Source organism: Henckelia pumila, chromosome 3 (genome assembly GCF_033568475.1).
Source record: "Henckelia pumila isolate YLH828 chromosome 3, ASM3356847v2, whole genome shotgun sequence".
Classification (NCBI taxonomy): Eukaryota; Viridiplantae; Streptophyta; class Magnoliopsida; order Lamiales; family Gesneriaceae; genus Henckelia; species Henckelia pumila.
The window spans coordinates 48,940,538-48,954,325 of NC_133122.1; the positions used below are offsets into that span (position 1 = coordinate 48,940,538).

General features: G+C 34.5%; 2 protein-coding genes and 1 non-coding gene across 4 annotated transcripts; 1 reads left to right on the forward strand and 2 right to left on the reverse strand.

The window, feature by feature from the left end:
• Positions 1 to 5,399: 5,399 nt before the first annotated feature.
• Positions 5,400 to 6,605, forward strand: LOC140892339 (uncharacterized). The gene is made up of 2 exons (XM_073301191.1): positions 5,400 to 5,548; positions 5,734 to 6,605. Exons 1-2 carry the CDS (start codon positions 5,431 to 5,433, stop codon positions 6,411 to 6,413), a joined length of 798 nt encoding a protein of 265 aa, XP_073157292.1. The 5' UTR covers positions 5,400 to 5,430; the 3' UTR covers positions 6,414 to 6,605.
• Positions 6,606 to 7,365: 760 nt separating this feature from the next.
• TRNAQ-UUG (transfer RNA glutamine (anticodon UUG)) lies at positions 7,366 to 7,437 on the reverse strand. The gene has a single exon. It is a non-coding gene; the product is annotated as a tRNA-Gln (tRNA).
• Positions 7,438 to 8,522: 1,085 nt separating this feature from the next.
• LOC140886567 (chaperone protein ClpB3, chloroplastic-like) lies at positions 8,523 to 13,759 on the reverse strand. 2 transcript variants are annotated; one of them, XM_073293208.1, is made up of 10 exons: positions 13,379 to 13,759; positions 13,067 to 13,285; positions 12,536 to 12,773; positions 12,080 to 12,275; positions 11,671 to 11,725; positions 11,434 to 11,584; positions 10,930 to 11,238; positions 10,402 to 10,667; positions 9,266 to 10,192; positions 8,523 to 9,003 (listed from the first exon to the last, which is right to left on the reverse strand). In XM_073293208.1, exons 1-10 carry the CDS (start codon positions 13,622 to 13,624, stop codon positions 8,677 to 8,679), a joined length of 2,934 nt encoding a protein of 977 aa, XP_073149309.1. In that variant the 5' UTR covers positions 13,625 to 13,759; the 3' UTR covers positions 8,523 to 8,676. The 2 variants fall into 2 exon arrangements, with proteins under 2 accessions (XP_073149309.1, XP_073149308.1); XM_073293207.1 differs by having other exon boundaries at positions 13,067 to 13,288.
• Positions 13,760 to 13,788: the final 29 nt, after the last annotated feature.

Here is a 13,788-nt window from a genome sequence, read left to right on the forward strand (position 1 = left end):
AAGAAAAGTTAAGGTCTCCAAAAAATTCTGGACTTGATCGAAAATTAATATTCTTGAAATAGTCAATACATTTTTTTTTTGGAATTTTAAAATTTAATGCACTTAATACACATACATACATACATACATACAATAGGAAAATAGTTAAAATTTATCATGTTAGTTATCATGTTTCCGTTCTCTAACTTGTCAAAATTTTAATTTTAATTATATATATATGTATTTGTTTTTTAACCCTATTTTATGACGTACTCTACAATATCATATAAGTATTTTTCAGCATCACACTAACGTTGTAACAATAACTTACAAGCTAAAAAAAAAATTATAAATTACAACTTACAACTTACGAGACCAAATTTGACAATTCTCCAATAACAATGTTGTATTTTAAAATCACTCGTGCTCGTGATCAATGTATGAGCTATCATGCATGGGTGACTCTGAAAGCATGATTTGTTAGTTTAAAAGCGTTTTTAAGTATAATTATGCAATGAATTTTGAAAAATAAACAGAAAACTTATATACTTGGGCAAACAATCGAAATATGTGAGTTTTAAAATTTTATCCCAAAATATTAATATTTTCCGGCCTTTCTATTTATCTCATATCCATAGGCGACTAATTACGATGTGAACGAAAAAAAGAAAAAAAAAAAAAAGAGAGAACATCGATTTTTACCGTAATTTATTTTGTTTTTTCGGGTGTTTGGAAGTGTACGTAATCTATATATCAGTTTTTTTGGCCATTTTCTCTTTTAATTAATCATCTTTATTTTATCTAATATTTAGTTCAAATTATATAATTGATTAAAATCGTAAATGATTATGTTACTATTATACATATATATGAATATTTCTTGATTTATCATCTATATTATACATTCTTTGTCATCCAATCCCAGGAAATCAAATTGGTTATCATTATTTGTAGTTTGTTAATTTCATTGGAGTTATCTATCTCCAATTAAAATCTCCAATTCGTGTAATTGGGTACCTTTTTAAATTTTAGTTATTTGTTTATTTACATAGGTGACGCGCCCGTACATATAGGTTTTTGCCGAAATTTTATCGACTTTTTTCATAGTTTTAAACGTTATAATAAAATAAATTTGGTCAAGTTTTATTTTTAAAACAGAGCCTTTCATGTGTATTAAAATGTAATCATTTTAAAAAATTTAGTTCGACCAAGGTTATTTTTTCCAAAAAAATCCCGATTTAAACTTATGTTTATGCAAATTATTGAGATTATCGATTAGTCTTCCATTGATTCTCTATGTGTGTTTTTTTCTTCTTCTTCTTTTTTTTTTGTTTTAATATCAAACTGTCTGTATGTTTGGTAGGACCGTAGGACTGGGAAAATATCATGGAATTTTCACTTATCTTCGTGGACATTTTCACCTATATCTTGTATTTTAAAAAAAACTAATCAACTTAAATATTTGTGGACAATTTATTTCCTTATATCATTTAGCACTATAATGAAGTGGTGCTCACAGAAATATAACCACGGCAAAAAAAAAAAAACTAAAATAAAATAAAATACAGACACTGACACAACTTTTGAAAAGATGATAATTTTTAAAATTTTCTATGAAGTTATCATATTAAAGAATATAATTGATAACATAATGTGAACAGTTTTATAAACATGTCAACTTCAATTATTATTTAATTGAACTTCACTGCTGACATAAAAAGGTAGGTCCTTTTTTGTACGTTAGACTGCTCACGGGCGGAATGTGTCGTAAGTCGTAACATGTGCATCTAAGGGAGGCGGATATTGTATAGGAAAATTGTCATTTTTTTTTTAAATAAAGACCATATTGATATATTTTCAAAGGAAATATAATTATAAGTCATACTTTATTAATTTATAACGTGATAGCAATTTTTTAGAAAACGAAATAAAAAATACAAATAAGAACACACAAATTTATGTGAAAAAACTCATAACGAGAAAAAAAACATATATGGGAAAATGATAGAAATCATTATATCAAATATCGGTTCAAATCGAAAGTATCGAGAAAAAAAAAGTAACAACAACGAACAATTATACGTAAATCCAAAACGCAATATATATAAAAGGATTAAACAAATGGGTCGAAAATCGGGTCAAAAAGTCCATAACGATCCTACAACCTTAACAACTAATCCCGCAAAAGTTACTTTTCGCAAATCATTTGAGTCGGCCTCTCACGTTCCATAATTCACCATTTTTTTGTGGGCATGCAGTTACATAATATTTTCCCTACACAAATTTACCCTTACATTTGTATAAATGTTATAGCTCGAATTTTAAAATCATTATCTTCTTTTTTAAAAAAAATTAATTGCTCTGCCACTAATTAAGCTCTTTGGGTTGACATAGAACCAGAATGTAAAATTAACATATTTCTTGTTTGGTTTGAGTTTATGAAATCTGACAAACTCATTTACGTGCACATATTTTTAACGTAATTAGTTATTTAAAAAAATCATTTAGTTATTTTCAGAATTTATTAAAATATGTTTTTATAAAATGTTTTATTGAATGAAGAAGAGGTATTATTAGATAGGAAGTATAATATAGAAGTACATAATTTAGTTTGATACATTGAACATAATTTTCAAAGCAAAATATAAATTTAGATTATTATGGGAGATGGTCCTACTAATAGAAATATTTCACCTAATTAGTGGCGTGGTATAACAATTGACAAAATCAATATCTTACCTCTAATCAACCAATTAACTAAGGCAAAAACTCTTATGAGACGGTCTCAATGGTCATTTTAATGAGACGGGTCTCTTTTATGGGTTATCCATTAAAAAGTATTACAATTTATGTCAAAAGTATTACTTATTATTATAAATATGGGTAGGGTTGACCCGTCTCACGGATGAGACCGTCTCACAGAAGTGTTACTCATTAACTAATGGCATGTGGTCCCACAATTCAAAGTATGCAAAAAATAAAAAACAAAAAATCGATTAATTAAAAGTGAAAGGAAAAATTCACTCAAATCGCATGTCGAATAATATATAAAAACATAGATTCATGAGGAATAGAAAATTAGTATTATAATTAATATATATAGAAAAAACTCGTTGTGCTCTTTAATTTTCGTGTGATATTTTTTGTCCTACTGTTGAACTAAGTTTTGATAATAACAAAATGATATATCATTGTTGTAGATCTTACTGTCTTTTAATATAAAATAGGTATCGATTGCTTGTTTTGAAGAAACAAGTGTAGACCACTTGCTTTGAAGAACAAATGTTTCGACCGTTTACAAGAAAGACTAGTCATTGCTTGACTAAAGGCTCCTCGACGGGTCAAATACAAGACATATTTTCTTGATCGGTCGCTAGCTCAAAAATCTACTCAACTGGCTCTAATAAAATTTCCTCGACCGCTCAAATTTGCAAGCCAGTAATTCTCAACGGTCAGAAGGAAATACTTCCTAAACAAAGAAAACCTATATTAAAGAGCCGCCTGAAACATTTATGAGACGCCAACAAAGAATGTTAGAAATTTACTAGAAATGATCAGTGAGGTATTTAAGCTTAGAACCTAACTGCAACCGTTACCTCCTAAATTAAGAAAGAATCAAATCGCGCATTTTTTGAAAACTCTACTTATCATATGAAAGACAACAGACATGATATCTTAGTATTAATGATGTTGTGACTCTATATGCAAAAGACACCAATCAAGGACATACACATTTAATTACCACAATAAAGACATTAGAAGTCTTCATGCAAAGGAAACTATAAATAAGATATTGCTCGAAGAAAGAACTACCAAGACTATTCTACGCAATCTTAAGCAATCTTTTTGAGAACTTGTAATCGATCTTATTGACCTTGCTCACTTCAAACCTTGCTTAATCAGAAAGCTATCAGATCTGTTAAGATCATATAATGGTTTCAAATCCCTCGATCGCTCAAGAAAGAATGCTCGAGAATAAGGATTTGAGAGTTTGAGGTTGTGAACTCAAAACTGAGTTGAACTTATGGATATTTTGATAAGAATTTGAATCTTATCTTGTTGAAATCTAAAAGTTTCGAGTTAGGCAGTGTATAATTCTTAATATTAGAGTGAGTGTATTACAAGACGTAATATTCAAAGTATTCTAGTGAATTCCTTCCTGTGTGGAAGAAGGACATACGTAGAAGAATTTAGCCTTCAAACTTCCATAACTCTTGCTCTATTTACCTTTCTACATTTTCTACTCTATCTTGCTTAATTTAACTATGACGTAAGTATACATTTTTCACTGAAGTTCTTGAACTGTTTCCTTACTTTTTAATTGTTCAAACATCTTCAGAACTTGAAAAAATTAGTCGAGTGGACTTACATTCATTCAACTCTTTGTTTTTGTTCAAAATATTTTAAGAGTGTGTATTCATCCTCATACTACACACAACCGATCCCCAATACCTACGTTGGTCGAAAAAAAAAGTTTAAAATGATTATAAAAAATAGTATTTAAATAATAATAATAATAATAATAATAATAATAATAATAATAATAATAATACTTTTCATTGTTTCCATATATATAATAAAAGATTATATTTTTATTGATCTTATAAAACAATATATCATTCTCATAAAATTTTGATATGAAAGCGTCTAACGACAATTTTTTTTTTCTTTAAAAAAAAAAACATTCGACACCCGTGGGAAAGTAATTCAGAAGAGACGAAATAAACCAAACTAGCACCGGCCGAAACAATTGCCGATTTCAAAGCTTATAGGCTATATTGCGGCGCTAGCTGTGGGCGTGTGAACAAACCATCAACTTATCATTCAGAAAACGTTTTCCATTCGAAAAATCAAAAAGGTGATTAAAAGAAGGAGAATGTTCTTTTATACCAAAAAAATGTTCAAAAGTGATGTTTGAATTCAATTATATAGCCTTGCAAACAACATTTAAAAAACACCAGCCTAAATCAAAAGAAAACTAAATACTCATAGTTAATACTTAATAGTAAAATTAAATACTAAATTTCATACTTCTTAGATATTAAAAAACTAACGTTTTGTGTCATTTTCTATATTCTTTTCTATATGAACTTTCAATTTTAATTAAAAATAAATATACATACTAACTTCTCGTCGCGCGCACACACAAACTATATTTATCGAAAATTATGTATATATAAAAAGATGACAATTATAAAATTGTCAATGCCACGACTTACGATTGATTTGATGGAAATTGACAAAAGTGTGATACGTAATAAAAATGGGTGAAATTAGTCGAGTGCAAAAATTGACCTCTGGAAGTGTGAAGCGGTAACAAACCGCGTTGTATCCGGGTCAACCCACACCCACTAGCCCCATTGGTGTGGCTCTATAAATACACACCAATGTGTTTGTCCTTCGTAGATTTAAAAATTATCATTATCATTATTATTACACAACGATTTCACAATGGAAGCTTGCTTTCTCCCCTCAAACTCCTTCACAAAAACCTTTGATGTTCTTCCTCCAATCAACCACACCAAGAGTATACCCATTCAATGGGCTTTCAAAAGACTTTCCGTATCATGTAAGTTTTCTTTTCTTGATTTAAGGGCAATCGTCTTTTTTTTGTTTTGTTTAAATCAGCTTAAAAAGGTGAGTGATTGAATATTGATGGATAAATCTTAAATGCAAATTCTTCCACTGCCCTCAAAGTGTTTGACTAAATTCTCAGCACACATCTCATCTAATAAAGCTTCGAATTGTTAACAGGTTCCCGATCACTTCAAGAACAAGACGGGCATCTTCTTAACTCCGATTGGCGTGCATTCAGAGCAAGATTAGTCGCCACCGAACGAATCTCGCCGCCCAAGATGGCGGATCATCTTCTTCCAATCCAAGAAACCAAATGGGCGCACCCGATTTATGAAGCGGAAAAGGGCTGCTTAGTGATAGCCACAGAGAAGCTGGATACAAGCCACATCTACAGAAGAACTGTCATCTTACTGCTCTCTTCTGGGCCAACGGGCCTAACCGGCCTCATACTCAACAGGCCATCGTTCATGTCCATCAAGGAGATGGACTCGAGGGCTATAAACGTACCGGGTCCGCTGTTAGATGGGCCTTTGTTCTTTGGTGGCCCATATGAGGAAGGCCTGTTCTTGGTTAATGGGCCGAAGAAGAGCGGTGTTTTCGATGAGGTGGTGGAAGGGCTGTGTTATGGGACTAGAGAAAGCGTTGGGTGTGAGGATAGGGAATTGGGTGAAGCTCAGGATTTCAGGTTTTTTGATGGGTATTGTTCTTGGGAGAGGGAAGAGTTGAGGGATGAGATTAAGGCCGGGAATTGGGTCTTGGCTGCTTGTAGCCCCAGTTTGATTGGGCCGAACTGTGCGAGAGGTGTTGGTCTTTGGTGGGAAGTCTATGAGCTTATGGGCCATAAGAAAGTTTGCTGATTTTTCTTTTTTGGGCCTTCAAAACACTGGTGTATATGTACAGCTTGTTTAGGAGTAAGTTTGGGGTGTTAAGAATTTTAGTGGGCTGAGTAATTGGGAAATGTATGGCCTTCGGGTTTGATGTATGGTACATTTTCTTTTTGTTTTCGAAAAAAGAAGAAAAAAAAATGTGCCCTAACTTGAGTTTTGAGAGATCGTTTCCTCCGCTGAGTAACTGACTCACATGCTTATTTTTGTAAATTCCATCAATTTTATTTTTATTTTTATATTTTTTTGGAAAATTTTCTCATAAAACTAACAGAATAAAATAATGAAAATACTAGAGTGAGTGGGTTATGCTTTAGGTACCCGAGTATTCAATTAAAACTGTTAAAAACATTATTTTCTATTAGCTGATAAAATTTTTATCAAAATATGTGATATTTATGTCTTAATTAATAAATAAACTTTATTACAAAATTTAATAATATTATATTTTGTTTTTTTTTGTTTAAAAAAAATTTCAGTTTGTTTGCTTTAATCGAATTTTTATTCCAAAAACAGAAATCAAATCGAATTAACATATATATATATATATATATATATTTACAAGTGAATTAACATATATTTTTAAAATAGAAGTATGTCTCTTGTGAATTGTTTTATCAGATTAATCTTGCATAAATTTACAATAAAAAGTAATATTTTTGATATTAATATATATTTTTTAATGATTAACCCATATAGAAGATACGTCTCCTTAACTAATTCGTGCGATTATCTCACAAAATTTTTTATGTAAAAATAAAATCAAACTTTTGAAGTGCCTGGATGGAATTTTCAAATTAATTTAATTTATGCAACATGAAATTTATTTGTTATACATTATTTTTCATATTAATGATAATAGACTTAGATAGGAATTTAATTTAAAATTAGAAATAAAAAAATTAGAAATAAAAAACAAAAAAGGAGGTCCTACCGGGAGTCGAACCCAGGTCGCTGGATTCAAAGTCCAGAGTGCTAACCACTACACCATAGAACCCTGCGTTGTTCATAATGTATAAAATTTAATTTAAAATTTAAATCCAAAGCTATAATCCCCCTTTGGCCCTTTCTGCCTTGAATCTGTTGCAATAACAAATTCATACAAGCACAGTGGAAAACAAAATAAAAGTTATCAAAATATGATCCAAATTATCTTGGCGTCTCAACTTCTCATTTAATTTATTCATCATTATACAATTATGGCTCCCTTAATTGAACTCAATTTCGAAGGTCCCGTGTTCAAATCATTACCCTATTTTTGCTTCAAGTAGGCCACCAATTTTTGACGTGCACCCCAACACAGAATGCAACACAGGAAATTCCACACCAATACAAAGATTAAGGATTAAAAGAATCCAAGTTAACAGCACCAAAAAATTGATTCCCATTGAACTTTGATGTTGGATATATGCAGCTCCAAATTCAATATATCATGGGCTCATGCTTTAGCTAAAAATCCGTCTCACAGCAAATTTCGAGCTCAATAATGATTCAAGTTTTGCGGGCAGAAGCGGATATGCTTAAATCCACTGCGATATCGAAGGTCAGAAAACTGCTGAAAAGCAAGAGAGATCCACTGCACTGAAAGGTATGCCCATATTGTAAGGCCAATTTATGGAGCATGTAGCAAGCAGAGAGCATCGATACCGCCACGGCGCATATGAAGATTCTATTGAGTATTATGTTTGCTTTAACGGACATGTGCTTGGAATATGCAAATTCTTGCCCTTCATTGATACAGATGAACCACCAGATAAGTGATAATTTGGTGCATGTGCAGGGGTTTGTCCAATGTCCATTATATGCGGTAATTTTGAATATTTTCGTTTGTAGCACCCATTCTGTTTATTTTCGCCCCCACTGTCCTGGGGGAAACAGAGAAACACACACAGAGAACACGTTCTATCAGATTTGGTAGATATGATGTGAGTTTACGCATTGCCGCACGAAGGTTGTATAATTTATGAGAGAGTTTGAAAAATGACCTTGGTCAACGAAATTTTTTGATTTATGACCTTCCTTCAAAAAAAATTTGCAAAATGACCTTCAAATACAAAGGAAATGCAAAAACAGAACAAAGAAAAAAATTGAGAAGGTTATATTTCCAAATCATGGTCAAACAAGGGTTATTTAGTTAAATAAATCCTATAAAATTTATATGCATCTGTAAAAAGTTACACCTCAAAATGAGTGAAGGTAAGGCATATGTTAAAGGTGATTCTATACAAGTATGACCTCACGCAGTCTTTGAGAAAGCCTCGCGATTTTGGGAAGATGCATCGGAACCTGATTCCAACCTTTTAAAAACAAGTTTTTGCTGAGGCAGCTGACCATTGCCAAAAGCCGTGACTTCAGTATCGACAAGAATAGAGTCCTCTTCTTTAAAATCTGACCTCAAGATACCCTTGGCAAGCTCGTTTTCGACATATTGTTGGATAACCCGTTTCACTGGCCTTGCTCCATAGTTTGGATCGTATCCAAGACTTCCTAAGAGTTCAACTGCAGCATCGCTCACCTGAATTTTTATCTTTCTATCTGCTACCCTCTTTTGTACTCGTTCCAACTGCCAAGCCACATCAAAGAATTAGACCAGATTCCATCTAAACAAAACATTTCCTATGAACAATCCCGTTCAACAAGACAAAACATGTAAAATAGATCAAAGGGTTTCCAATAGGGGATTCAATAACTTAAATCCCTCATTTTTTAAACATACAACAAAAGACAAAATTATCATGTTCGTAGATCACCTTGCTATATAGCTGTCTATGATGTGAAAAGACGAGATGTCTCAGTGTTTGGTAAATCAATAAAGAATTACTCACCTGTAATCTAACGATACTGCCAATCTGGTTGCGATCAAGCGGCTGGAATACAATGTATTCGTCCACTCGATTCATGAACTCCGGGCGGAAAATTGATCTTGCAGCCTCCATTACCCTTTGCTTTATAGTTTCATAAGCAATCTCCTTAGGCAAGTCACCGTCATCTGTGTTAAGAATATACTGAGAGCCCACATTTGATGTCATAATTATCACCGTGTTGGTGAAGCTCACAGTCCGTCCCTGCGAATCAGTAACTCTACCATCATCCAGGATTTGCAGAAACACGTTAAACACATCTGAATGTGCCTTTTCAATCTCATCAAACAAAATAACCGCGTACGGCCGACGGCGAATAGTCTCTGTCAACTGGCCACCCTCTTCATATCCAACATATCCTGGAGGAGCTCCTATTAAACGTGAAACTGCATGCTTTTCCATGTACTCACTCATATCAATTCTTACAAGCGCTTCTTCAGTGTTGAACATGTAGGAGGCAAGAGCCTTTGCAAGCTCTGTCTTCCCAACTCCCGTTGGACCCATGAACATAAAGCTAGCAATTGGCCGGTGAGGATCTGAAAGGCCTGCCCTTGATCTCTGTATAGCTTCTGCCACCGATTTAACAGCAGGATCTTGACCAACAACGCGTTTATGTAGCTCTTCCTCCAAATACAACAGCTTCTCTCTGTCTGATTGTTGTAGTTTGGAAACAGGAATTCCAGTCCATTTACTAACAATCTGCGCAATATCGTCTCCTGTGACTTCTTCTCTAAGCATGGACTTCCCTGACCTCATATAATCATCTAGCTCCTTTTCCGCAGTTTCAAGCTGACGTTGCAGAGAGTTTAGGCTACCATACTTCAATTCAGCTGCACGATTGAGATCATACTCTCGCTCAGCCTGTTGGATCTCCAGATTTACTCTGTCAATCTGCCAAACAAAGTTTACTTAGCTATAGTCTGATTATCGATTATCTTTGAATTCCTCCGAAACTTATGATAACAAAAGATTGATACACAAGGCCATTCCAATCCAATTGACTATAATAAGTGCAGACACAGATTCAAACTTTACACGTTGAAACGAGATATATTTCAAACAATCTCCCCTAAAAATTGTGCCAAATATTAAGCACATACCTCTTCCTTAATAGACTGAAGTCGTGTCATGACAGTTTTTTCATGTTCCCACTGCTCATTAAGTTCAGCTTGCCTCTGTTTCAAGAGAAACAACTCAGCCTCAAGGCGGTTTAACCTATCCTTGGATGCCCTGTCTGTGTCATTTGTTAAAGATAACCTTTCCATTTCAAGTTTAAGAACAGAACGGTTAATTTCATCAAGAGCTGTTGGCTTTGAAGTGATCTCCATTTTTAATTTGGCAGCTGCCTCATCAACCAGGTCAATAGCTGTGCAATTGAAACAAGTGACGAACAGTGACTTCTCATGCAGTATTTCAAGTCAAATATTTTGCAGTAAGGGGAAACACTTGGCATGTGGAACTTTTTGCAGAAATTTGTAGTTTATAATATTAAAACATCACTTTCAGAATAAATTTTAAATGCACGGGCACTACTTTGACAAGTCAGAGAGTTCCAAAAGGTGAGCAAAACTTTGTGTATCCCACTGAAAATATGTCCTGGCGATTGACTAGAGTAACAAATTTCTTACCTTTGTCAGGTAGGAAACGCCCACTGATATAACGATCTGATAAAATTGCAGCTTCAACAAGTGCACTATCTGAAATTCGGACCCCATGGTGCAGTTCATATCTTTCACGTAACCCACGGAGAATAGAGATTGTGTCTTCAACTGTGGGTTGATCAACATAAACTTGCTGGAATCGACGCTCTAGGGCCGGATCTTTCTCAATATATTTTCGATACTCATCTAAAGTGGTTGCTCCAATGCATCGGAGCTCTCCACGGCCGAGCATGGGTTTTAGGAGGTTGCCAGCATCCATTGCACCATTTGTCGCACCTGAATGATGGTACAAAATTGGTAGCATATTCATGCAAATAAACACACACGACACAAAATGTCACTCTGTAGGAAAACAGGGAACAAGAGATCATGCCTAGGAATATGATCGAGGGGCAAGCAAGACATTGCAGAAAGTTATTAGTTCGAAAACAAGAAACCGTATGGGTCCTTTTAATCATTGACAAAAACTACCTGCGCCAACTACTGTGTGAATTTCATCAATAAAAAGGACTATCTGGCCATCTGAATCAGTTACTTCCTTTAGCACGGCTTTCAGTCTATCTTCAAATTCTCCTCTGTACTTTGCACCAGCAATAAGAGCTCCCATGTCGAGAGATATTAGCTGCATCAGAAATTGAAATCACATTCAACAAATAAGAGAGATTGCTATATCTATATATTGTTATGTACATTTCAACCATTACTCACCCTGCGATTCATTAAAGCCTGAGGGACATCACCCTGTACAATTCTCTGCGCAAGCCTGTCAGCAATAATCTCATTATAAACATGATATTGAACACAAATTCAAAATGGAAAGTCTTGTTGAAGATGGAAATCGGAAAGGAACCAATAGAAGCTCATTTGATAATTCTTATCCTACCACGAATAAACAAAACCTAGTGTACTATTCTCAGATTTGGCTCATATTATTCAAACTACATACTGCAACTATTCACTATACTACTGGCTTGGCAACATGTGACAGTTTTGTCAGCGCTCGAATTAAATGTTAAGTCAGTGGTTCAGTTGGATAATTAAGAAAATCAGAATCTAAGAACACAATTATGTTAATCCGGATGATGAAACACACACTTGAAAATACCACAGTGCTTACCCTTCAGAGATTGCAGTCTTCCCAACACCCGGTTCACCAATAAGCACAGGATTGTTTTTTGTTCTCCTCGAAAGAATCTGAATGCATCTACGTATTTCATCATCTCTTCCTATTACAGGGTCCAGCTTTCCTGCTTTTGCCATGGCAGTTAAATCTTTTCCATATTTTTCCAGTGCCTCATATTTCCCTTCAGGATCTGTACAGAAATAATATACACAATACCATTTTGATGCAAAGTTTAGAAAAGAAACAACTTACATCATGATCCATATGTATATATACGCACGCTTATTAATTTAATTAGTTCTTATTCAAAAAATATAGATTCGATTAAGATCAAGCACAAACAATCTTGGGATGTAGAAAATATCCCGCTAGTTTGAGTATGTTATGTCGCTTCGAGAGTATTTTTCTAACCTTAAAGAAAGTTTTATAAAAACTTCAAACAAATATTACCTTGATCAATAACTGTCTGACGTCCCCTTATGGCCTGAATCGCATCTTTCAGAGCTTTCTGGGAGAGCTTAAAATCCTTAAATAATTGATTCCCAAACCTGTTATCTTTGCAGAAACCAAGAACTAAATGCTCCACTGAGACAAATGAATCACCATACTCTTTCATGTGCTCTCTGGCTCGCTGTATAAGCCCTTCCAGATCCCTTCCCAACATGGATCCGGAAGTCTCTCCAAGAACCTGACATCACATAGACCATAGGCAGAAAATAAATTTTCACTAGTGTAAGTTCGCAAATTAAAGTTAGCTATATTGGAGGTGAAAACAGTATGCTCGGGCAACACGCATAAAGTGAGCAGCTTTCATAACAAATTACGCTTGCATTCACCCAAGTCTTAAAAAAAGTATAAGATCAACATGTCAATGAATGACCGACAATTTGCTTCCGAATTCCTAATTAGAACAACCATGATTGAACAAACAGATGCGAGCGATCCAATTCCCAAACAAAACAATGAACTGTATCAAATTACCTTAGGCTGGCGCTGAATGTACTTGTCCGTAGCTTCAAGAAGCCGCGTATTATCAACACCAGCCTTGGAGAATATCCGGCGAGCAAGGCCATTCTTCTGCTCCAAAAGTGCCTTCATCAAATGCTCCGTCTCCACAATCTGATGTTTGTTCTCCTTCGCCACTTCCGGCGACGACACAATCGCTTGCCATGCCATTTCTGTAAATTCCGTCTGCGTGATCTGCTGCATTGAAAATACAAACCACCATAATAAAAAAGCTAACAACATCGACCAAATTCCAACAAAAAACAAAGGAATTCACAATCAACTCACTCTTCCAGAAGATGCCTGACACCGCACGACAAAAGACCGCGACTTTCTCCTAAATTTATCAAAATTGCGAGTGAAAGCAGCACTATTACTCTTCAAATTCAACGAATTAATCTTCTTCGCCCCTCCAGGTTTCGCTAGGAAGCTGACGCACAATGGCTGCCGAGAAAACAAGGCGGTGTTAGCCGCATATCCCGACGGCCGAACACAAACTTCAGCAGCGGAGAACGACGTCGTGGCGGCCATCATATACAGATTAAGGTCAATAATCAGCTCTCAAATTTCCCGGTGAAGATTTGCAGTTACGAATTGAAGTCGCGAACTTAGATAAGAAGAGGGAAAGAGGAGTCCAGCAAGTTCTAGGCGGTGTGAGACTGAGCGAAGCCAAGTATAGAGCATTCAGCATAGTATGG

Excerpts from the sequence above, each read along its gene's own strand:
- LOC140892339 (XM_073301191.1), top strand. The coding sequence starts at position 5,431 with ATGGAAGCTTGCTTTCTCCCCTCAAACTCCTTCACAAAAACCTTTGAT. Across the intron at positions 5,549-5,733 it reads CAAAAGACTTTCCGTATCAT|GTTCCCGATCACTTCAAGAA; the intron begins GTAAGTTTTCTT and ends AATTGTTAACAG.
- LOC140886567 (XM_073293207.1), bottom strand. The coding sequence starts at position 13,624 with ATGATGGCCGCCACGACGTCGTTCTCCGCTGCTGAAGTTTGTGTTCGG. Across the intron at positions 11,726-12,079 it reads AAGACTGCAATCTCTGAAGG|GCTTGCGCAGAGAATTGTAC; the intron begins GTAAGCACTGTG and ends TATTGCTGACAG. Across the intron at positions 10,193-10,401 it reads TTCAGTCTATTAAGGAAGAG|ATTGACAGAGTAAATCTGGA; the intron begins GTATGTGCTTAA and ends TTTGTTTGGCAG.